This window comes from Conger conger, chromosome 7 (assembly GCF_963514075.1).
Source record: "Conger conger chromosome 7, fConCon1.1, whole genome shotgun sequence".
NCBI lineage: Eukaryota > Metazoa > Chordata > Actinopteri > Anguilliformes > Congridae > Conger > Conger conger.
The window spans coordinates 44,269,023-44,294,634 of NC_083766.1; the positions used below are offsets into that span (position 1 = coordinate 44,269,023).

General features: G+C 38.1%; 1 protein-coding gene across 4 annotated transcripts in view; it reads left to right on the forward strand.

Annotated features, from left to right (window-relative positions):
* Positions 1–25,612, forward strand: part of rb1 (retinoblastoma 1) — a 139,227-nt gene that overhangs the window by 13,890 nt on the left and 99,725 nt on the right. For 2 of the 4 annotated variants that reach the window (XM_061247871.1, XM_061247873.1), the window contains exons 2-7: positions 2,714–2,834; positions 6,370–6,473; positions 8,079–8,213; positions 15,973–16,011; positions 19,758–19,825; positions 21,834–21,944. In XM_061247871.1, coding sequence (XP_061103855.1) covers positions 2,714–2,834; positions 6,370–6,473; positions 8,079–8,213; positions 15,973–16,011; positions 19,758–19,825; positions 21,834–21,944 — 578 coding nt within the window. Of the gene's footprint in view, positions 1–2,713; positions 2,835–6,369; positions 6,474–8,078; positions 8,214–15,972; positions 16,012–19,757; positions 19,826–21,833; positions 21,945–25,612 lie in introns of those variants that run through there. The other 2 variants (XM_061247872.1, XM_061247874.1) reach the window with 2 other exon arrangements.

Here is a 25,612-nt window from a genome sequence, read left to right on the forward strand (position 1 = left end):
CATGGGGGATGTCCGATCAACTGATACAGTATTACACAGCACAGCACAAAACCATGAGATGGTATCGGAAATGGTTTTTTCATTTTTTGGACAGTGCTGCAACAAATGCATACATTCTGCGCAGAGAACTGTCATCACTGGGACAACAGGAAGCAATGACACACAAGGCTTTTGTGGAGGAGCTCACTGCAGTCATGCAAAACTTTGATGTCTTTGTGAATGGCATTTTCATTGCACTATTTTGCACTTCTGGTTAGATGCCAAACTGTATTTCATTGTGATAGGACTTGGGCAGTGACAATAAAGTTGACTCTAATCTAATCTAATGTAGTTTGTGTGGTGATTTCAATTCAATTTCCTGAATCAAAAAATGTGTTTGTTTCTGTCTTCTAAATGGCTCACTGAGTATTGCTTTGTCTTAGAGGTAGGGAGGGGTCAGGCCATGTGTGAAAAGCCTACTTATCTGGCAGGACCACATACCTCATAAATATTCATTGAAGAAAGGCCATTAGCCCTCCCATTGTCAACTGCTGCTGAAAAATAGTAGTGACAACACTGAGGTTTTGTAATTTATTTTATATATTTAATTGGATTTCCTACAATATTTTGTCATCTTTTGATACCCAAGACCTAGATGAACACATTTCAGTGATCCAAAAATTCCATTACAATTGTTTACTGTGTGTTTTTACTCAAGTTCTATGTGTTTACTACTGTTTACTACTGTTTACAATTTGTCTGATTCTGGAGCAATTTTCAACCAACATATGACGCTAACCTACTTACTGTTGCCATATTATTGTTGCCGAGTTTGTGCTGAAAACAATGAAATGAAACACTGTGGAATCACTGTATATAAAGTTATATATATAAAATGACACAATTGTCAGAGCATGGCACAGTCACCAGTTTTACTCATTTTGCCATCAGACCCCAGAGGGTTAAGCTTGTGTTTATTAGGCAACAACAATAATGATAAATGCATTTTAGCCTATTTGCAAAGACCTCTTTGTTGTAGAACAATATGGAAAATTATACAATTAGTCTATATACCTTTCACGTTCGTTCATCATGACACACCTGTCAAAGGTTATAACTGGTCAGGTTTATTTTGAAAACAATGAGCCTGAAATATTTATTTTTTTATCATATTAACAAGTTACTCTGGAAATAAACTGACTTCATTATAAAAGGGAAACTTTGTAGTTTTCTGAATAGAAATAGCCTGAAGAACAAAAGCCTATTTGTTCTTGTGCAGACGTGGCCTACACAATTGCAGTACACCGTTACAGGAAACTAACTGTGTCTACAAGACAAGGTGTGCAAAAAATAAAAGGGCTGAATACTTTCTGAAGCCACTGTCTGGGACCAAGATTGACTTTTATCCGTGTGATGGCAAGAGCAAAGTGTGGAGAGTAACTGCCCAAGAACCAACGCACTCCCCTCCCATCTGTAAAAGTTGGGGATGGTGGGGGTGTTATCGTTTGGGCATGTATAGTTGCGAGAGGGTTGGCTCACTTGCCTTCATTCATAATTAACTGCTGTTAGTAGTACAGGGCGTAGTAGCCTGTAGCCTAGTAGTTAAGGTCATTCCTGGGACACGCAAGGTCAGTGGTTCTAAGCCACAATAAGATCTGCACAGCCGTTGGGTCCTTGAGCAAGGCCCTTAACCCTGCATTGCTCCAGGGGAGGATTGTCTCCTGCTTAGTCTAATCAACTCCACGTCGCTCTGGATAAGAGTGCCAAATGCCAATAATGTAGGAGCAGAATGAATCCTGAAATGTACAGACGCGTCTTATCTGCTCAGGTTTAATTAAATGCCTTCAAACTCATTGCGCTGTGCACAGTAAGGCAATGATCCCAACCATACACCAGTGACCTAATGATGTTCCAAACAGTTGATTTTGGTAAGCCTTTCCAGTTTATCACATTTGATTGCTATTGTTGCAGATGAGATTGGTCTGGGAGGTGCTTGTTAAATGGACAAACTGCAACAATGGTGGCACTTCTAAACTCCTATTCTGCATGACTTAAGGCTGGTTTATGCTCCGCCGCTCGTCTGAAATCGAATTTTCATGAATGTTCTAACGTCGCCAGACATTGAATATGGTCGTTATTTAATTTAAAATATATTTAATTTATGAAGTATAAACCGAATGTCACTGTGACCAGTGATGGTCACCCAACGGGGTATTAACCAGCCTTTAGACTGCCAGGACACTGAGTTTCAGGTTTGAGGCAGCATAAGTTGATGAAGAACGAATTCCACAATGACGTTAGGAAGTATTTGATCCACACAGAGTCATTGTGTGGAGTAGCTTGCCAGGTTAAATAGGCTCTGGTCCTTATCTTTGTTGTACAGGTAGCAGTTGAAATTGTACTTCCCTCTAGGGTCTTTCAGCGCACTTATCCCTGGTTATGGGTATGCACTTTGTTGTACGTTGCTCTGGATAAGAGCGTCTGCCAAATGCCATTAATGTAATGTCATGTCATGTTGTGGAAGCAGGGTTTCCAAGATCAGGTTTGTTGTGATACAAGATACTATCTTGTTTTTAGGTAAAGTAAGCATGAAAATGGTGAACATTGTTAGGCCTTATGGCCTGTTTTTTAATCATTATGTTTTGTTAAAATATTTTGTTAATTTGTACTTTGAGCAGCTTTTTCTTGTATGGTTTCTCATTCACTGCCTTTATATATACCCTTTCATGTGCAGGCACAAAGATAAGGATGTCGAGTTTCTGACGCTCTCTGAGAAGTTGAAGATTAATGATCATGTGTGTGACCATGCCTGGAGTATATGGGACTCTGTGCGAGCCTCCAAGGACATCATCCTGGTGAGCAACCACTTTCTGAATCCTATGAAACAAAATTGGCTTAACCAGTGGTGTAGTGGTTTCTGGGCAGGTGAGTATACTGTGACTTTACTTTTACTTTTTTTTTTTTTTACTTCCCAGGGATCTGGTTTAAAAACGACAAATATCAATATCAATCAAAATATACTAATCAAACTATGAAAATTACATTTAAGTATATCTTGTAGATATATGATTTCATAAGTGCACAACAGCTAATTATTTAGTCCCAAAAATCAGAAATTATATCAGTTTTGTCAGTTACACATCGACTTAAATACATCTCCAGAGCTTTCCAAACATCTTTAACTGGGAGCTTCTTGTCTTTGCACTTGTCTTGATTTGATAACTGTGGCCAATGGATGTGGTTGACATATTTGCTAGTACTTATTTTTATGGTTCAAAGATGACGTTGCTTATGTCAGACAGGTAATGTAGCCCTCGATGCAGTGCAAATATTATTCACAAGGCTGAAGCCTCATTCACATTGAGCTGTAGGCTGCTTCACAGGGACATCTGCATGAAAAACAATAGTGGTTTTAAATTGGATGGTTCACTGTTTGGGTTCTCTGAGATCTCATCCCACCGATTGCAGTATCTGTGCATTCACTAAATCTCCTGCTGTCTCCTCACCTGTGCCTCTCCATAGTGAATGCTTGGACAATACGGCCATTTAGTCTTTAGTTTCTGTCAAGTGGAGGCCTTTCACTTCAAGATGGTTAGATATGATATCTGTGGGTTAGATTTCCATAGCAATGTTATGGTTTAATTTACAGTAAGTCCAATGGTACATGAAGTAAAGGGCTTCACACTCACTTGTTTTTGCCTGTAAATGTTTTATTTTATAAACCTTTAGCGATATGCCTCAGTCCCCCAGTCCCTGCCCCAAACAAGTAGTTTATTGAATCAGAATTGAGGCAAGCTCTATGCCCTTTGTTTTACATTGCTCCGTCTCATTTATGTGAAAATGTATGTCTAAAATTAAGTGAAACTGACAGTGCTTAAAAATGCAGTGCGTAAATGCAGTATATGGTTGATTCCTGCTTTTATTTTTTTATTTTTTTTAGTGACAGATATCATATCGTTAATTATTTTCTTGCAATATATGGCTTATCGCAGCATCACCTGCATCATGGTACAACTGTATCATGGGCAAAGTTTTGATAGTATCGTAGTACTTACAAGTTACTACCGGCAAACTGAACGTAGCTTTCCATTATGCTGTATCTAGACAAACGTTGCACACAATATTACTAAATAGACAAGTTCAAAAATCAAAAAGGCTATAATTGCATGTAAGCACTGTTCATAATTTTATTCAATCTTACATTTTTCCAACTTTTGGTTGATTTGGTTAATGTGTTGTGTTCTATCAAATGTTGGCTGGAGCTTCGCCCTTCGACCAGTAGCGTATCATTTAAAAAATAAATAAAAAATAGACCACATTTAGATTCATTTTTTTGTCATGCTGCGGAGAACTTGCCACTCTCAAATACATTGAAATGCCTGACGAGAAGTTATCATATGACGATAATGTTTGTGGAAGTGAAAGTAAAAGCACTCTTTCTCCAGGTGACGATTCCTATTTCCATACTGGATGATGGGAATGCTACAAGAATATTGTCATTCAAATAGGTTACCTTTTGTTTTTACGTTTTGTGTACTAAAATACGAACGTTAAATTAGATTTATTGATTATATATGAATATACCCACTATATTTACCATTATAACTATTGTACTTATAACCAGTTTCCACATGGTACTCTGCTGATGGCTTTTATTTATAGTGCTTGGTTAACCCTCATGCGACCAACTGGGGTTAAATCTGACCCCAGACTCAGTGAGCACTTTATTAGGTATTTATTAGACTTCTTTTTTTACTTCTGTTGTAGCCTATCCACTTAGTTATGATGCGTTGTGTTCAGAGATGCTCTTCTGCATACCACTGTTGTAATGTGTGGTTATTTGCGTTACTGTCACCTTCCTGTCAGCTTTGACCAGTCTGGTCATTCTCCTCTGACATCTCATTAACCAGGCATTTCTGTCTCCAGAATTGCTGCTCACTGGATTGAAATTTTTTTTTTATTATAATTTTTTTTTAATAAAAAAAAAATATATATTTTTTTTGCACCATTCTATGCAAGACTAGTGTCACAACATACAGTGAACATAAATGTGGTCATGAAGAGTAATACAATGTACATGATACATTTCACAATACAGTATTTTTTAGGTTCATATCTAATGTTTACCATCCAAACTATGTCAGGGGTTACCATAAAGGTTGACAAAATGTTTAAACTGGTCAATTTTGGTGTATTAATAGGCTTCTAATAAGGTTTCAGTGTCAGAGAGGGAAGATAATGTAAAGAAATGATGAAGACAAGGCATATTTTTTTAAACTGTCGGCTTTGGTAATGGAAATGCACATTTAATGACGTTCTCACAGTGACATATACAACAAATGAGCCTAACGTTGCCGTGATAATGATAAAGTGATTAATACAAAATATTTAGCAATCCTGTTTAATCCCTTCAGCCGCATGCCAGAGTGTCTTTATTTCCATTCACTGTTAAAAACGATTGAAAGCAATAAAACTAACGGTTCTTTTTGTATACACTATTTTAAGATACCATTGTTTGCAACAGGTTCCTTATTTCATAACTTGCGATGACAAGACATTGCACGTTATAAAATAAGAAAAAAAAAAAACAAACGTCCTGATAATGTGTGGAATTTGTGCGCACACACTTCCTGATATGTGTGCATGCAGTACTTGTATTGTGTTCTGAGGGTAGTTTTAAAAGGTATAACTTTTTTCCCCCCGCACATGTGTTTGAAATATACATGTTACCTTGTCTAAGTCGGGAGAAAAAAGGTATTTCTCACAATATTGGTGTTTTCCTTGGGGTCACAGTTTTCACACTTTAGAAGTGTTGATTTCTTGGTAATCAAATTAAAATGCGAAGGTTTCTTACTTGATTGATTTGTTTTAACCTCCTGCAACACTATGGTCTTCTCTGCTTGCATTTACACACTTAGCTTGCCCACATTTACTGAAAACAAATCGATTAATGTATTGAATTAGTCGTTACCCTTCTGGAGCAAAAACAAAAACTGCACTCCACAGTTTTTCCCTCCAGAATCACTGCAGAAAACAAAAAAAAAGTTCCTGATGAAGCAAATAATTAGCTTGCAAAACATCTGATTGCTTGCTGGCAAAAGAAAATTAGCTCTCAAAAGGTCAAAAACGAAAGGTGGACGATGGAAACCACATGTTTAATATAGAATGGCACACAGAAATGCTCAAACACAAATATTATGTTGTGCTTAACATTTCAGGATTCATTGACTTTCTACTCTTTCCCCCTTGGCCCCCTTAATTGCTGCGTGCCCTTTATTTAATTTATTTTTATTTGGGGTCCATGTGGCAAAGTGAAGCAAAAAAGGTATAAGTGCCTTCTTCAATATCTTCCATATTTATTTTGACTTGCAATCTTCTTTGTTGATGTAGGACACAAACCTCAAGGTCTGGGGTGCCTGTCTGTTCATTGCTGCGACAGATCTGGAGATCATGACCTTCACGTTCACAGAGGTACAGAAGGCTGTGGATCTAAAGTGAGTGATTAAACGGATGTGATAATGTCAAGGGGTAGTACTTTGTTTCTCAGAGCATCCTTCAATCAATGTTGGGAAGGGTGTCAGCTGAGCAAGTAAATCTAATCGACCAAGACAACAAACTTGCAGTTTTGAAGAACCTATTTACATATCCCTGATTGTCTGAATCCATGTTAAAAATAATTCAACAAATTTAACAAGCACCTTTTAAATTGGTGCAACTGAAGTATAAATGAGATAATTCATCTTGGTTTATGATCAATTCTGCTGTTGAGTTATAATTATTGGGGAGGCATTCGTCACATTACTTTCTTTTCTTCACTTACTTGTTTGATCTTAAAGGCATACTATGCAGGATTTTCACTTTAAAAATGGTGGTGGTGCAACAGACTAAGATGCAGCAGACTTGCGGTTGCAGTTTGTTGCAGTTGCACACCGAGGAGGGTTAGATTCCTGGTCCTGCCAAAAGCTGAGGCATAATTGGCTCGCTGCTCCAGGGGAGGGACTTGGCAGGGTTAGTGGGATCGCTGCATACAGCACCTCGGGCGCTTCTGAGTAACGGCCTAATTGAGATGAGACGGATTGGAGAAGGCGTGTTGCTCTCAAGGTCACAAGATCCTACTGGGCCGCTGAGGGACCGGGTCATAAGGCGGTGTATCTCCAGCTAGCCCTAATTGGATTAGATAGGGTATAATTGGCTACCAAATTGTGAGGGAAGAAGAAAAAAATGAATAAAAATTCACTATATGGGAATGAACATGTGCATCAACCATCGAGATTTATTTTTTATTTTATTTTATTTTTTTAAACCTCACATTGGATATCCGGCAATTTTAATTCAGGTCAATATAGCAAAATTTGTCTGAATTGTTAGGCGCAAGCTGGCGAGATACCTGCACTGCCTATTTAGTTTTAGTCAATGTATGTTACAAAAATTATGTATACTCATTGAAGCATATAGTCATGGACACCCATCATGTTTGTAACATATTTTTTATGAGGCTTGTAATCGATCACAATGTTAAAATAACGGTAATACCACACGGTCGCAGCCATATCATTTAATCTGGTCAAACCAAAGATGTTGGCATGACTATAATTACTCGCATGTTTGGATCTCCCTAGACCAACCCCTAAATATGATGGGAAATTAATGTGTAAATCCAAAAGACTCCCAGACTTTCAGAAGACTAGATGTCTGTTAAAAATGCAACAATTAATTCATGCATTTGAGTATGCATGCTTATGTTACAGAATTGTCCCGGCAGACTAATGGTTAGAAAAGACTGAAATCCTCTGGTGTTAGCAGTAGCTAGCGTCACCACTAGTTAATATTAACTAAAATTAACTAACACAAGCTATAAATACAAACACAAGTACAATACAACACAGTGTCAGTTAAATAACTAGCCAAATGGCCTGTGTGGAGAGGTGGGGTTGAGAATCGGGCATTGACATTTTTGTATACAAACAGGGGTGAGAAATCCTACATCGTATGCTTTTAATATGCAAAGTGTCTTGATGTAATGCTATTCTTAATATGACCATGTTCCATCTTTTGAAATCATTGTTATATCTGCACTAATCTGCACTCTCTGCCCGCAGTGTGAAGGATTTCTTTAACCTTCTGAAGAAGCTGGATGTGAACATGGACACGATCAGCACCAAGGTGAATGGTGCCATGGCCCGTTTGGAGAAGAAGTATGAAGTGTCCCATGCTCTCTTCCAACGCTTCCAAAAGTGAGAGAAACCTTGGATCACACAGCTGGGTGGGAGGGGGCTGGTTGTCAGCTACAGTCTCATGTGTCTTATTTTTAATATTTCTTTATTTCAATTGTTTATTGAAATTGTTTAAAGAAACCTATCTATTCCAATTGCTGATGTTATCTGAGGAAACACCGCACTTAGAATGCAATGTATCTTTCTGAAATGATAGCTCTTTCGAGTCCTGTGATGCAATACAACAGATCCCTGAGAATCTTACCTGTTATCTGTAAACATGACATTCATTTCTACATTTCTACATTTCTATGCAGATCATACTCAAGTCTTTTTGAAACTGTCACTTTTGGAAGCCTGCCTCAAAGATGTAAAAACATGGACGGCCCAAAATTTTCTTCTCCTAAATTCAAACAAATTCAAACAAAGTATTGTTCGATGGCCAAAAGTCTATCAGGAACAAACCTACTGATTTACATCTTGATGGTGTCTCTGTGATTTTGGCTACAGTCATCAAAAACCTTGGGGTCACAATTTTGATCCTTCACTATCTTGAACACACAAAGACTGCTTTCTTTCATTTGAGGAATATAGCTGAAGTCAGGAATTATTGTATGTGCGTTGTTGGTGTTCATGGTGACAATCGCAATTTCTCTTCCACCCTGGAAATTACACCATACTTTCCCCATAGGCTATTACAAGATTTAAAAGACAACTTTACAAGATTATATTTTTACATTAATGTGACCAAAAGGAGTATATAGCTGTAAATTATATTTGAAAATGTATTTTTGACTTTGGCAGGCAAATACATTTTTATTTGTTATTTTATCAATAAGCACATGTGTCATTCATACAATTCATCAGCCTGTATCAAAACACTGTCCCACAGATGAAAATAGACACTCTTCAGCCTCAAATTTAAATAACGAATAACTTATTTAATTTCTTTTTTCTTCCAGATTTTTTTTATTATTTTTTTCTCCCAATTTGGTAGCCAATTGTACCCCGTCTGATTCAATTAGAGCTAGTATTAGATACACCGCCCATACCCTGTCCCTTGGCGGCCCGAAGGAGAACGACACTCCTTCTTCAAGCCGTCTCGTCTCATGCCCGTTGCTGTGATTCCGAGGCGCCCGAGCGCCCGAGGTGCTTTATTGTGCGGCGGATCTACTAACCCTGCCAAGTCCCTCCCTCTGGAGCAGCAAGCCAATTATGCTGCTCCACGTGAGCCGGAGTTGGCTTTTGGCAGGACCCAGAATCGAACCCCGGTGCCCGGTGTGCAACTGCAGCAAACTGCAACCGCAAGTCTGCTGCGTCTTAGCCTGTTGCGCCACCGCGGCTAACTTATTTAATTTCTAATAACTCTGTGTACACTGTGGAGATTAGCCTCAGAATTGTCAGTTAATTTCTAATTAGTTCTAATGGCTAACAGAGCTAGATAACATTATACCCAGCTATATCGCGAAGTGACATTCTCTCTCTCCTTGCACTCACCGACACTTGATAGATCCTCCCTCATGCTGGCCCTGTGAGTACATGAACTCACCACGTTCTATGTTCTTGCAGTTGCCCATGAAATATGAAGCAAATTGGGTGATGGGAACAACACAAAATGTAGCCACTCTTGGCTAGCTAGTCTCAAAGTAGCCATATTTAAAGGGGTATTTGATTTGCCACAGTCTATGCAAAGATGCTTTTAACAGAAAGGCATTGCTGCACTGGCTGTGACATGTAACCTTGGGCAACGGCAGATTTTTAGCTAGACTACACCTTGCAATAATTGAATTCTAACTCATGCATAAAGCTTACCAATATTGATGCAAGAGGACAGATTTTTTCAACATTGGACCTCTTGTTGACGCATTGATTTATTTTAGCGGAACCACTGCATACGGGTAGCGAAAGCTAGACTCACCATTTTACACCATATGCACTCAAGGACACTTGCTGTGTGGCTGTGCAGCAACTGCAAGTCGTCCAAATGAATGGAAGCAGATGCGGATGCGGTAAGTTGCTGATGCAGCACGCACAGATAGATCCATTTGAACTTTGAAAATGTACCTTTCCTGTCTTATTCTTGTGGAGGGGCTGGTTGAATTAGAAAATATTAAAAAGAAACCGTAGACACAGAGTAGACACAAAGTGAGTGCATCTGCCCTCTATTCGCCTTATGTTCTTTGTTGAACGTTTGCAAACATAAGCGAACGGTTTGAAAACACGTACATGAACGGCATGAGAATTTTGGAATTGGAAACATTTTGGAATTTTTATTAAAACCGTTCAACTTCCACTATTTAAAGAGAAACCCTTGCCGCAAACATTGTCTGCTGTTTGCTGAATTTGAACACACCTCTGGTCAAATTAGCGAACCTTATCTATTGCCGATGGTCTCATTAGAATGACCCAGACACAATTAAAGGTAATTTAACCTGCGCCTTGTTACAAGAACAGAATGCAGCCGTTCGAACCAAATGATGAAGTATAGCCTACATCTTCACTCAAGTGTAATCCCACAGTCACTCACTAACGGTTAAACATATTTTCTTCCCACAGCATCATTTTTTCTAACACCATGGCATTTTGCAACTCGGTAATCAAGTAGAGGTTACATTTTTTGGTATTTCAGCGGCGATCTAGCTAGCAAACTAGCTTGGATGCCAAGTGGAAGACAATAACTGCTAAGACATTTCATCGTTGATTATCCACTCGGATTAGTAATGACTTTTTCAGCCAAAGGAGTCATATAACCAGTTAGTTAGGATATTTGTATGTATAAGAATTCATGGTGCCACAACATTTATTTGTTGATTTTGTCCTTGTAGCTCAGAGTTATATTATAGCATTAAAAGTAAGTGTACCAGTGACAGTGATCCGAACAAACATCTTGTATATATTCCATTTTTTCTGATAACCCTAGCCCTAACCCTTGCCTACTTATATTGCAAATCCACCTTGCTCTTGTTTCTGTTGACAACCTTAAATTTTCGTATCTCTTCTGTGTAATAATATTTGGCCAACAAATTAGCAACTTTTCTCTTTACCGATTCGCTCGATTTGAGCAACCATAAACTGAGCAGAAATTAACCGTAATGAATCTGTTATCGCTGTATTTATAGGCTTTGTTGTTCAGCTGAGATTTAAAAAACAATATTTTCGGCAGAAAAATACATTGAGTTCTATGGGCATCTTGTCCTCCAACATGGCAGATGAGTCAAGGTCACATGGTTTGTGACGTGTATTAAGAACAATCCATACAACAATTAAACAGTTCCTCAAGTATCGGGTTGCTTGCTAATTAACTAGGCTCGTTAAAATTGGTGAATAGATTCTGCAGTAGAAATAACGTTATTTGTTTGGAATGTTAGTGTAGCATTTATGCTAACATTTTTGCTGGTATTTCAAAATACAATGCATTCATGTATTGATATTATGCATTTAAAATGATGTTTGGGTGTTATGTCAATACAAGTAAATGTTGTGTTTTAAAATAATGCATTTTACAAGCAAGATTATAGAAGCTGGTTAGGGGAGAGGAAGTTTTTGTAACTCAATCAATACATCCCATTTTTAAAACAGTTAACCAGTTAACTGATACTGCTTATGACCGGGTCTTATCTTTTTTCTTTTTTTTTCTGGATAACTAAGGAATTTAATTGCATTTTCAATCTTTATTTTGGGCCATCTCAATAGTTAAATGTCAACATTGTAAGATAATAGTAAGTCAGCCTAATTCTGTAAATATGCTGCTGTTAAGACGGTTACAGACCGTTACAGATGGGGTTGTGCACTCACAATTCTGTGGTCATGCAATATTTGCCTGATGTAATGTAACACCAGGTCTATTTTACCATAGGCGACTGGTCTCATGATTTTACTTTCATGCAGTGCAGGCCTCTGTACAATTTTATGTATGTAACGTTAAGCTTGCATTTTATCTGCCAATGCATTTTATATGGCGCCATTTTTCGCTGAAAGCAGGGAATTTTCACTTTATGATAATGTATTGTGGTATTGACGCCTTTCACTGCCACTTTTTTTGTTGCACATTAAATGACATTTTTCTCTTCAAACTCAAACACTTATTGTATAAACTATTTTTCAAGATTGAACTTCAATTTAAATTACTGAACTAATTTTGTTGCATAACCATTGTTTTTGAAACGGGTACAGGGATTGAGCTGGCCACTCCTTTACCTCAATCCTTTTTGTCTGGAACCAAGATGTTGCTCGCTTACTTGTGTGTTTGGGGTCGTTGTTTTGTTGAAACCCATTTCAGGGGCATTTCCTCTTCGGCATATGGCAACATAATCTCTTCAAGTATTTTGATGTATTCAAACAGATCCATGATCCCTGGTATACGAACCCAACACCGTAGTATGAAAAACATCCCCATACCATGATTTTTGCGCCACCATGCTTCACTTTCTTCACCGTGTACTGTGGCTTGAACTCAGTACCTGGGGGTCATCTGATGTACTGTCGATGACTACTAGACCCGAAAAGAACAGTTTTACTCTCATCGGTCCGCAGAATGTTACGCCATTTCTCTTCGGGCCAATCGATGTGTTTAGCCGATTCTGCAAAATACAATTTTTTCAACAATGGTGCTTTATGGTGACTTCTTGCTGATAGCTTAGCTTCGATCAAACGTCTTCTGACCGTAACAGCACTTACAGGTAATTATAGATCATCTTTGATATTTCTGGAGCTGATGAATGGCTGAATCTTTGCCATTCTAACTATTCTTCGATCCAATTTAACAGTAGTTGTTAGTTTTCTTCCGTGTGTTTGGGTTTTTGTTGCCATTTTAAAGCATTTAAGATCATTTTAGCAGAGCATCCGATCCTTGCTGCACTTCTTTGTTTTCCCCTCTCCAGTCAACTTTTTAATCAAATTACGTTGTTCCTCAAACAATGTTTGGAACGGCGCAGTTTACTTAGCAATTCAGAAGGAAATATATTTTATAACAATGTGTGAAACATTTGCTTCCCTTCTTCCTTAATAAAGGACAATTAATGACACCTGTTTTTTCGCAAAATGAATGAATTCTGCAATTCAACTCTGCCCTGCTATTGTTTTGAACATGCCCCTTTCAATGAATGAGTCAATTACTCAGAACAAGTGGTGTGCATGTCATGAAAGTTGGGTCTGTTGTTTTTCTATTACACTACTACATCTGCAAATAAAGTATTTGCCATGCAGAATTATCACTACTACTAATAACGGTGGTGTATTGCTATTTCTTTTTATAACACAACTGTATTTTTCACTTCTCGCTCTGCGGCACATAGATTGATTGATTATCAATTTAGCTTGTTCTAAAACTATCGTGTAGGCTTATATAATGTAACGAAATGAACTAATTAACCATAATTATGTATTCACTACTCTCCAAATGTTAAGGAATCCTGCATTTTGCGAACAAAGTTTGTGGGATGTATGGGTGGAGGAGGTCCTTAAGATGGGGGGCGGCGAGCCCATTTAAGGCCTTAAATGTGAGGAATACTACTTTGAAATCAATGTGATATTTCATAGGTAGCCGATGGAGAGATGCTAATACTGGGGTGATGTGCTCCAAGCATTTTGTTCTCATTCGAATATGAGTAGCTGCATTTTGAATGAGCTGCTGGGGCATTAATGAGGCATTTGCACATCCTGATGAGGGAATTACAATACTCCCATCTGGATGTGCCGTGGAGTAACTTTTCTGCATCCTGAACTGATTTGAGTTATTCCTCAAGTGAAAGAAAACTATTCTAGAAGTGCTATTTATGTGTGTTTCAAATGACACCAAGGTTTTTGATGACAACTCAAAGCCACAGACACCCTGGAGGTGTAATGAAATGTCATGCATTTTGTTTCTGATGGACTTTGGGCCAACAACCAATATTTCTGAGTTATTTCTGAGAAACGTCTGGGCCATCGATTCTTTTATGTCTTTGAGGCAGGCTTCCATGTTTGATAGTTTCACAATGGAGTCAATTTTGGCTGATATGTACAGCTCGGTATCACCTACATAACAGTGGAAGTTAATGCTATGGTTGCGGATGTGTTATGTTGCCAAAAGGTAACGTTTAAGGAGAAGAGCCTAGGTCCGGGCACGGATCCTTGTGGTATTCCTCATTGGTAGTATAAACAAATTGATGTTCTGATAGGACTTGAACCAGCAGAGGGCCTGTTCACTCAGGCCAACAAGATTTTTGAGTTGGTCTATGAGAATAAGATGATCGGTAGTATCAAAGGCTGCACTTGGGTCTAGAAGGGTCTAGAAGTAAGGAGATACAGCCATTGTCAGAGGAGAGGAGTAGATTGTTTAGAGCAGATGCCTTTTGGACAGCAAGATTCCTTTTGAGTGAGAGAGACCTAATGGTTGTTGCCCGATGGACAAAAATAAATAAAATAATCGTTTTTAAAGAAAATTTCAAGGCAAAAGTGTCATAATTTGACAACATATCTTTTCTCCACAATCGAATATTAGCAGCACACAGATGAAAAAATACGTTTTTGGGCACCAATCACGTCTAGAAGCAAGTTGAATATGACCAATTGATGTCTGTATCCAATGGACTCGCAGTTGCTGGTTTAACTCACCATCAGCATATAAATATAAAAGACCATAGACCTGCTTGTTGAGTGCACGATCTAGCATTCGAATGTTTGGCTGGAGAGATATTAAATGTATTTTAAAGAAATGACTTCGATACACAGCTCCTGGGTGACGTTACCGTTACGTGCAGATCTAGCATCAGATTTCCAAACCCTAATTCAAGCTCAAAATTGTAACCTAAAATATAAAGCGAAGATTATCCTGATCATCATTTGTGAAATGAGTTATCGCACAGAACAATGTTATCAATATTTCTAGTCTACTGTATCTGTAGATAGTTTTAGTGGAGTTTGTGCACTGTACTTGAAACATAGTCCTATATTACAAATACAACACTCTGCTGCCTCTACTGTTGGAATATTGCAAGTATTTCAAACAGCGATGGATTAGTGCTCACAGTTGGCACCTGGTGGTGGTTGTGCAAACAAGTAGTAACTGTGGAAAAACTAAAAGATGTATGCAAATTTGTTGCCAGGCAGATCTCACAGGGGGCACGTGCCAAATGAAACACAAAATCACCGTATTGCCCCAGGGGAGGATTGTCTCCTGCTTAGTCTAATCAACTGTACGTTGCTAATGGATTAATGGATTAATGCCATGGAAATGGAATGGAATGGAATGTAATGTCTTCAATCTGTCACATTATGTTTGTGTAAACTTTAGCTAAACAAACATTGTTACAATTGTAATGTATCTGCAGGACATTTATAACAGGTGTGGTACAAATTGGAACAACGAAAAGTAAATGCATGAATTGTTAATATCTGCATTATTTTCCAAAAACACTTGGTTCAAATGAGCATATTCTGCATTGATGTTTATCCTGCAACCAATTAGGAATGCAGTTTATTTGTAGTTTTGGACTTCTGTATAGGTTTGTTTTGTCCGCATGGTGTTAAAGGGCACTGTTGTCCCTCTACTGTTGGAACCTGCGAGTATTTCAGACTGCTGTGGCTTTGTGCTCACATAGGTTGTGTGAATATAAATATACTTTTTCCCCTACAGTAGCTACTTGTTGTTCACACAACCTATATGTGAGCACAAAGCCACTGGCCAGCAGATTTCCTGAGGGCGAGCACCAATACACAAACCCACTGTATGCTTCTTCATCTAGGATTTTCTTCTTTTGATTTTCATTCCGATTGTCTTGCATTCTCTCTCCTCTTTCAGGATGTGTGGGAAAATTTACGCTGATGCTTCTGACTCCAGGTAAGTTTGTGAAAAAAATACACACTTAAATTGTGTTCCTTTTATTTTATGAAAAATATATGTAAAGGACCACAGAATCAGGAGGGAGGACTAAGGTATAAGGTAATTATATTCTGTGGTCCTTTACATATATTTTTCATACAGAATAACAAAATAATAATAATCCTAGGTTGTCAGCATTATGTCTTCCTTGTTTTTGTCTCCGCCCTTGTGGAAAAGTGTCTATAAGAGTCTCGTACAAGATGTCTGATTAAAATCATAATGCCAGTAAGCTCTCACTTTCAAATTTCTTTGCAAATAAATATCAAAGTTAAACTCAAGTATATTGTTCTTTTACTGTGGATCTGTTTTATCAGACAATGCTCACCTGTGATGTGTAGAAAATTTCCCAAACAATATGTTGCTCTCCAAGCACAGGATTCAGCAATTGAATGACAGAAGCTTTGATGCAAAATGCTTCTGTCACACATACAATCAATCAATACAATGCATGGTTTGATGAAGAAGATAAAGGCTGCAGGTGGGGATGGATAATTGTGGCCGTTAGTTTGAGAAATTATAGGTTTAGTCTATAACTTCACTGAGAATGCCTGTCATATTTTCAGTTTTTCACTGAAACCAAGATGTTGAATACACTCTAAATAGTCTACACACCGGAGATGCATAAAACAATTTTGTGAAAAGTGTGTTCCTGCTCGCACTCTTTTATGGAATTGTTAAATCAGAGGAGAGACGGTGTGTATAATAGCACAAGCACATGCATTACAAGAGTTTGCCGATCGTTATGTTGGCTACCTTGATATATAGTTGGAAATTTTGTATTTGATGACACATTAAGGTAATTAGGCGACATGGTATTATTTCAAGTTGTCTAGCAAAATATTCTGTCAATATTGTGGAGAAACTGATCTACAATCGTTTCATAAATGCAGTACGGGAAAATGAGAATTAAACTTGGGCAGTTAAAATAGACTAATGCTAGTTTACCAGTGCTTTATTGCAGTCGAGCATTAGGCCATCAAACCAAGTTTGCCTGATTTTTATTAATTTTTTGCTCAGTATCCTATTTATGCTTACATCCGTACATAGACTTCATGCACACAGCTCCAAGAAGCCACTCAAATCTGTCATTTACATTACTTAATATAATCCTTATGACTGTCAGATGGAAGCCTAGGCGAGGAACATAACGTAACCCTTGTTTAGGAAGCTAGACTATATGCCGGAGGATGCAACTTTGGATATGTTAGTCACAACAAATGACCTATGCAATAAGATCTGAATCCAAATGGACTAATTTGGACATATACATGGTTTTCCCTGCCCTTACACAACTTTGGTGCTATTTTGCACAGCGCCTGAGCCGAATGAATGGGAAATATATTTTTTTTTAAATAAATACAAATAAAAATCTACCTCATAAACATCCGTTGTAGTGTCTGACAGTCTGTCAATGCACAATCTCCTCAGCGGCTTGCAACGGTGTATCTGTTTCCTCTATCAGGCACACCCAGCCCTGGCAATTTTGTATCCTTGAAGCGGCAACTCTTTATCGCACCCTAGGCTAAAGTGTTAAGTTTGTAAATGAAAACCCGTGGAGCCAGAGTGCCATTATTCTAAAATCAACTAGCCTACTAGTTAATGTAACGTAATAATGACTATCTGGATACCTTTCTAGCTTTCTTCTCTGCGAGCAATCTGCATTTGGACAGTTTTGCTTGGTGACTACTGGGATCCATAAAAAAAGGCGACATCAACGGTTTCTTTTCATAGCACATCCACATACAGTGAGTCTTTAGCTAAGGGATGTATGAATGGATAGTTAACATTTTTCAGACCCATGTTTGCTGAGTTTCTCATCACAAATTATGTCATCAATTGGGGACATGTCAGCCTCAAAGCACTCCTATATTGCACTCCTCACTTGCCATTTGTTTAATTAGCCAAAAACTAGCCAAATAACATTGATTTAAATAACAATCCATAAACCAAATCAAATGAACTTGTCATGTTTATTTTCTTGCATAGATTCATATTCTGTAATGGAAAAAAAAAAAAGGTTCGTTTTAATTGCCTAAACCAATGGAAAAGATACGCTGCTTGGCTGAATGCACTGACGGCAGTACAATTTCTCAGGGTTGCCAATGACAGGTGCACCACCAGTTTACCATTTCCCTCGTTTCACTCTCAGCTGATACATTTTCAGCAAGTTACGCTCCCTTTCTGCCAATGTCCTCTCAATCTCAACTTCAGTTGAAAAATTTATGTCATCTCTGTCACTCAAAATTCTTTAACCACCAGCCAGAAAGTAACAGTACTGAGGTCCAACCTAAATCAGCCCACGCTTAAATCTGCTTATGCAGATGTCAGCACTGTTTACAATTTATCCATTTAGTTAACCCAAAGCTGGTCTGGAGGTTTTACACCAACAGAAACAGGACGGTCAAATGCTCAAAAGAAGACTGACATCTTGCCAATAGGTTCTGTTAATATTATTAGCTACATACAATTGATTTAAAATAAATCTTATTGTCAATCGAATTCACAAATATGGTAATGACATTCATGGACAATAAGCTGGCAATGCTCAAGTTGGCAGTGGCTTCATTGAAGATGTTGAAATTATGATATTGCAACAGTTGGCTTGCTAGCCAATTTCGACAAAAAAGAAAATTGTTCACAGTTATGTTGATTTAGAACTGTGATTAAGCTGCTTTTGATGGCCAAACCAATTTGGGAAAGTAACGCAGCCCTCCCAGCCAATCAGAATTGATAGAGTATTTAACCAAGCAGTTGTATAAAATGGAATAGCAATGGCTGGTTTAACTCACACTCAGCATATAAATAAACACAGCCAACACATAGCAATTGAACAATATTATGTATTATATAGACCTGCTCATTAAGTGCACAATCTTGAATTCTAGGAGAGTTATGAAATGTATATATTTTTTTTAATTACTTTTGGTGTCTCATTGGCCTTCACACACAGTTCCAGGCTGAAGTTGTCCTTCCGTGCAAATCAGATTTCCCAACCCTCATTTTAGCCTACAATAAAATGCTAAGCTGATCCTGAACATCATTATTTGTAAAATGAGTTGCCTCAAATTATCAAATATTTTAGTTAAATGTATTTTTAGATGGTAGGCTAGTTTTAGAGTTCATGGTCTGTTCGTTCTTCAAACCTTAACACTGTGCTGCCCCCTATGGCAGATATTGCTCACCTGGTGGTGGTTGTGCAAGCAACAAGTAGTTGTTGTGGAAAAACAAAACTGAAAAATATGCACTGCCGCCACCTGGCAGAAGCACCAAATGAATTACGAAACCACTGTATTTGCTTTAATAATTTGATTACAGTGAATTCTCTACGTAATTCTAAATTATTGTTATTATTATTAATTTTTTTGGTAAAATGGTTCAGCAGTCATCATGCAAAACATTGACAAGGCTCTGCTCACTTCCAGTTTAAACCACTTCAAATTACGGAGACAGATAATCTAGTTGGTTAAGCGGATACAGATACAGATAATGCTCTCTCACCCATAGTTAAGGCTTTACAAACCAAACAATCGAAAGTACAATTGTTTGGAACTGGTGTCATCTCATATGATGGCTTCTCATTTCTTTAGGCCTCGTTTCCTTCACTGGTAATTTTATGTGTTGTGTAATGGGTCAGATTTACCTGAATAGTTGGTGATGACAGATGGGAATATTTGTTTTTACCGTATGTCCATACTCTTCTTCAGTAGGAAGGACAGTCCAGATGGGAAGCGGATCATTTGCACCTGCTGGACACTCTTTCTCCTAGCTAAAGGTATGTCAGTCTGTCTTCTGTAATCCCCTCCCACCAGTCATCCCTCTTGATGCACCTTGTGGGTTTAACAAAGCCAATGATCATTTGTAAATGAGATTGATTGTAATTCAGAAATATTTAGATTCTTATATAGGGAACAATGTCTATCAAAATTTGAAATGTTCAACTTTTCTTTCAGTCCTTTATTAAGGTGATGTAATGTATACACATGCAGCTTGTACTATACTGCAACCACTAAATGCTGTTTATCATTCTGCACTGATAGTTATTACTCTGGGGACAATTATGGTACTCATGGTACTTATGGTTAAAAAAAACTCCTGGTTAAAAAAAAGTTGCATGGGACTCATGTTCTGTAAGAAGAGATGACCAATTTATTAATCCCTCATTCAGATTTCGCCCTTATCACACACTTTCCCAAAACTCGGAACTTTTGCCAAGTCCAATTTGTGATGGGTAACAATTATTTGAAATTGTATGCCCCACAAACCCTGAACACATTAACTTTGACCTCATCCTTTGTTACAATGGAGTATAATAGTTTTAAAAGTACAATAGGTAATTTCTGACTCTGAACGGTCAAGAGAGGAATTGCAGCAACAAACTCCCTCAAACCACACCACTTTCTTTCCACAATCTATGAACATAATGCGGAATATAAAGCGTTATTATACAGTTCAGTGTTCTCGTGCACTGCTTTGGAAAGCTGACAGTGACAAATGCAACAGAGCCTGCTGTCTTTTCGTCGTGTTCTAGTAAGAAAATGTTTGCTGAACATGTGACTTCTTGCTACACAACTCTATTTATATTTTTTGTCTTTTTGAAGTTTTCTCTTTAGCTAACCAACTATTTTGTGAGCAAGCAAGTTATTTGGCTACGTAACTAGCTGGCTATATAACTAAGGTATGATAGTCTACCACAAACGATGCAACTGTAACTTACAGTTTGAGAGAAATAAAGGTTTAGCTAAACACGGATGATTGAACACATAAAGTTGCCCAAATTGCACTCCTGACCAGCAATCGCTGCAACTCTGCATACTATTGCTTGTCTAGTTAGAAAAACAATACCAGTTCGCTATCAATAACAGCAAGCAAATTAACTATTACTAGTTAGTTTCCTGAATTTACAAATCCACCTGAGCTTAAATTATTTTTTTTGTTTTGATACAGAGTGACGGCCCGATAAATGTACACTTTGAAACCGACTACAAACACAGGTAGAAAGTGAGTCAACATGTCAGTGAGCCTTTTTCCATGATAGGAAGGGTTTTACATTGCTCTTGTAACAATGTTTTAACACAAAAGTCTTACCTATTGTACCATTAAACTGACTGGCCACCGGGCTGCTTTTGAATGCACTGATTGGCTGAGGCAGAACGAAGTGCGTGGGTGATCAGAGCATGGTAGTCTTGTGCAGTTGGCTACCATGGCAGCAGTCTTACTCATTAGAGCCTCTTGAACATGAGACAAGAATCATTTCAGCTTTTATTTCCTGGTATTTAAACAAAGTCAATGAAACACTTGATCGCGTATCCCTTGCTTGTAGCATAGTGGTTAAGGTACGTGACTGGGACCTGCAAGGAACCTGGAATGTCAAACTGTACAAGCAAGCTCTCGCATGGCCCTGATGCCCTGAGGAGAGTGAAGACAGTACGTTGTCCTCCGAGTGACGTGCCTGTCACCAACCTCTTTTCACAACATTGTCGCAAACCTCACACATGAAGGGGACATAGGAAAGTCCTGAGTTTAGTTGAGTTGGAGGTGTTACACAAACAATCTTGGTGGAATTCCAGCCCCCCCCCCCAGGTAAGTGAATCTGCCAAGTCTGAATAGGGCCCTACGTTCACAGAAAGTATGCAAGTGATTAAACCTTGTCAGAGTTGTTCCAAAATCTATAAATGCACCACTGCCAGTTCAACACTGTACAGTTGTCTCCAGGTTTACCTCAATCTCCTTCCAACCCTCAAGACAACTGTCTGTCCTGCCCATGTCTCTGTTGTGTTCAGGAAGGGTGCTGCAGGTGGAGGATGACCTCGTGATCTCCTTCCAGCTGCTCATGTGTGTGCTGGAGTTCTGCATTCGACACAGCCCTTCCTCCATGCTCCTGCAGCCCTACAGTAAGCACCACCCCAATCCTATTGCCTCCATCCCCAACACACACTGCTACAACCAGGGATTGAACACTGAAACTGGGAAAAAAAGGAATGCATTTTTGCAGGAACAAAATGGAAACAAAATCAATATTAGGCCCATTCCATGTCAACTCCATGCAGGATTCCTTTAATTTATAAAATTTTTGCTTTATACACCGCTTGGTTTTTGTGCAAGAGCTTTCATTTGATATTTGATATCTTCAGAGTACTTCATAGAGAGGACTTCAAATCTGCTTTCAGAAACAGGAATCTCTTTTTATTTTTAAGATATTGGGCCTTAACCCTCTCGGGTCTGCAACATGAAATCAACTTTCCTTTCTATTTGGATGATTCATTTTGTGAGATTTTGCCATACAGATGCCATGAACATATTGGCAGAAACCTTAGAATCTTGACTTCGCAATGCCCCTGTTGACACATAATATTAATAGTTTTAACATGTTTTAAATTGGATGAATACGACCACTGCGATTTCTTAATCTTTACTCATTAATATGTTTTGGGCAAACTGAATTCCAGCCCATTTCATTCAAATTGGAACAAGGCGATAATTATTCTCTGGCAGGGCAGCGCCAATACCATGCATGGGAATGCCAAATGTGAAGCATGATACAATGACATACAGAAATATAGGCTATTCACTTTTGAGGTAAACATTTTTCATCACGGAACACGTTTCATGAGTAACTGCATTTCTTCCGTGTTTACTACAACTTTCTCCAGCTTCCTTTCAATATTCTGCAATATGCAATATGTTTGTGAATGGCATCTTCATTGTATGTAGTTTGTGTGGTGATTTAAAAAAAATGTATTTGTTTCTGTCTTCTAAATCGCTCACTGAGTTTTGCTTTGTGGAAAGGCTTTGTCTTAGAGATAGGGAGGACTCCAGGTGTGAAGGCCAGGCCAGGTGTGAAAAGCCTACTTACCTGGCAGGACCGCATACCACAAATATTCATTGAAGAAAGGCCATTAGCCCTCCCATTGTCAACTGGTGCTGAAAAGTAGGAGTGACAACAATAGGCTTTTGTAATTTATTTTATATTTCTAATTGAAATACCCAAGACCTTTTGTTACAATAGATTAGTTTGTGTTTATACAGCATTTGTGCACATATTCAAAACTACTATTTACAATTTGTGTGATTCTAAAGCAATTTACAACCAACATATGATTCTGACTTACTTACTGCTTGCATAATATTGTGGCTGAGTTTGTGCTATAAGATATGAAACACTTTGGAATGACTGTATATAATATTGATTAAAATGACACAAATGTCAGAGCATGGCACAGTCACCTCATTTTGCCCTCAAACCCCAGAGGGTTAAAAGTGATATTTTTTGATGTGGAAGTTGGTCTGCTTGTTCGTGGCTGGAAGAGGGCTGATATTTTGGGCTGGTTTTTATCTTTCCTGACAATGCGAGAGACAGTAGCTCCTTTCAGAAATGTAATTTGCCGCTAGGCTACTGATAAATGTTGAGAAACCAATGTTCAAAAGTCATGAATAGCATGAGAACTATTATCTTTCTAATTAGTGAAATGTGACGCAGGTTATGCTGCATCTCACTTATCAACGCCGACATCAAGATCTTTAGCAAGATATTGAGTGACCGAATGGAATCAGTTATCCCCCACCTTATCCACCCAGACCAAACAGGATTCATTAAAGACAGGAACTCATCCTGCAATATGTGCCGCCTACTCAGTTTAATAATCCACCTACAACAAAATCAAATTGACTCCAGAATGTTATCTCTTGACGCATTAACGAAGACCTTTTCCGCTGGATAGCATTACCATTAGCCCAAATAGGCAGAATCAATACAGTAAAAATGACAATTCTTCCAAAAACGAACTATCTATTCAACATGATCCCCACCCAACCGCCCTCAAACTGGTTTAAAACTTTGCACTCACTCATCACAAAATTTGACTGGAAAAACAAGAAACCAAGAATAAAACTACCTACCCTACAGAAACCAAAATCAACAGGTGGTTTAGATGCTCCAAAATTTCCACCGCTATTACCTTGCAACTCACCTAGAACAAACAGAATGTAAAGAGTTATTAATCAGTGACCTACCCTGTCTTAGCAAATCCATTTCAATACTGCCACTTCAAAAACCCGGCCATTGTCAGCATGGTGGAAATCAAATAATATGATTAATTTCACACTCATTCCATGCACACTAACTCCAATATGGCACAGCCATATTTCTTAATAATCTTCCAATAAAGGCATAAAATGGAGGGATAAAGGCATCACCCACTGTCATCATCTTTTTTTCAACACAGTACTTTCCTTTGAACAGCTGATACTTCAATATAAGCAAAGACCGATAGCTGCAATATATCAAGCTGATAATTACCCTGTGTCCATCTCCTCTAATAGCCAGTATCAGTAAAATAGCAACTCTCTAAAATCTACAAAGTCCTATCTACATCAGAATCCACAATATCATTACCAATAGAAAAATTGAAAAAATACCTACATTTCAACCCTGAAAGCAACTTGTGGACTCAAATCTGCCAATCCACATTCAGCATGTCAAAAAACATAAATCTACAACTTATCCAATTCAAGGTATTACATCGTACACATATCACAGGTCACAAAATTCATGCAGTGGTTTTCTACTAATTCACAGCTCTGTACACAACGTCAACTTCACACCAGACAACTATATCTATGCCCTATGGTCCTGCCTCCAGCCCAGAGTTTCTGGGTTGATATAACCACTAAATTATCACAACTTACGACTTACAATATACCACTTACCCCATCCACATGCCTGTTCCGCCCTCCAAACATTCCAGCCAACAAAGTGCAAACAACTGTTAGCATTCTTCACTGACCCAGCTAACTGTATTACAGTGTATACTCTAAATAAATGTATAGCTAATCTGCAAAAGCCAGAAACTGTAGTAGGCTATATTTCCAAATGTTCAAGTTTTCTGGTATTGTTGAGCCCCCAAAGTCTAGAAAATATATATTTATTTATCTTTTACAATCAAGATAGTATCATGTGGGCATCAGATGCTTATCTTGCTCTCACCAGATGCTTATCTTGTTCCCACAAGATGCTAAAAAATGACTTGTATTTGTTCATTATAGTGATCTATCTTTATAAGATCTACATTGTTTTTCTGAGCTATTCTTCTCCTAGTTAAATTGTCTGAGCGTTGCTATTTCATGCAACGTTAAATTGTTACCATGGTAATGCATGCGCAATGTGGATGCATGCATGTTTGTGTGTCTGTGCAATACCAATAATATACCCTGAATGATTGCATATGCATGTAAAACTTTGTATGTAAGATGTGTTGGACTGAGATCTTAAATGGAGAAACCCCACCCAGCCAAGTTAGTATTTAGATTTTCTTAACTGATCCGACTTCGCTAACTAACGCTATCAATCGGTTGCTTTGGAATCTTAACAAACAACAGCTAACTACTCTAGCTATATAAATAGTCAAACCAATGTCATTCTAAAATAAATTCTCTGCTACAATGCTTTATGAAGACTATGAATAAGTCATGTTGGCTAACATGAGCAGTGAGCTATGTGTTGGTTCAATTCAGCTTGTTTACACGGTCTAATAAAATTTGTCTGCGGCCAGTTAGCCCTCAA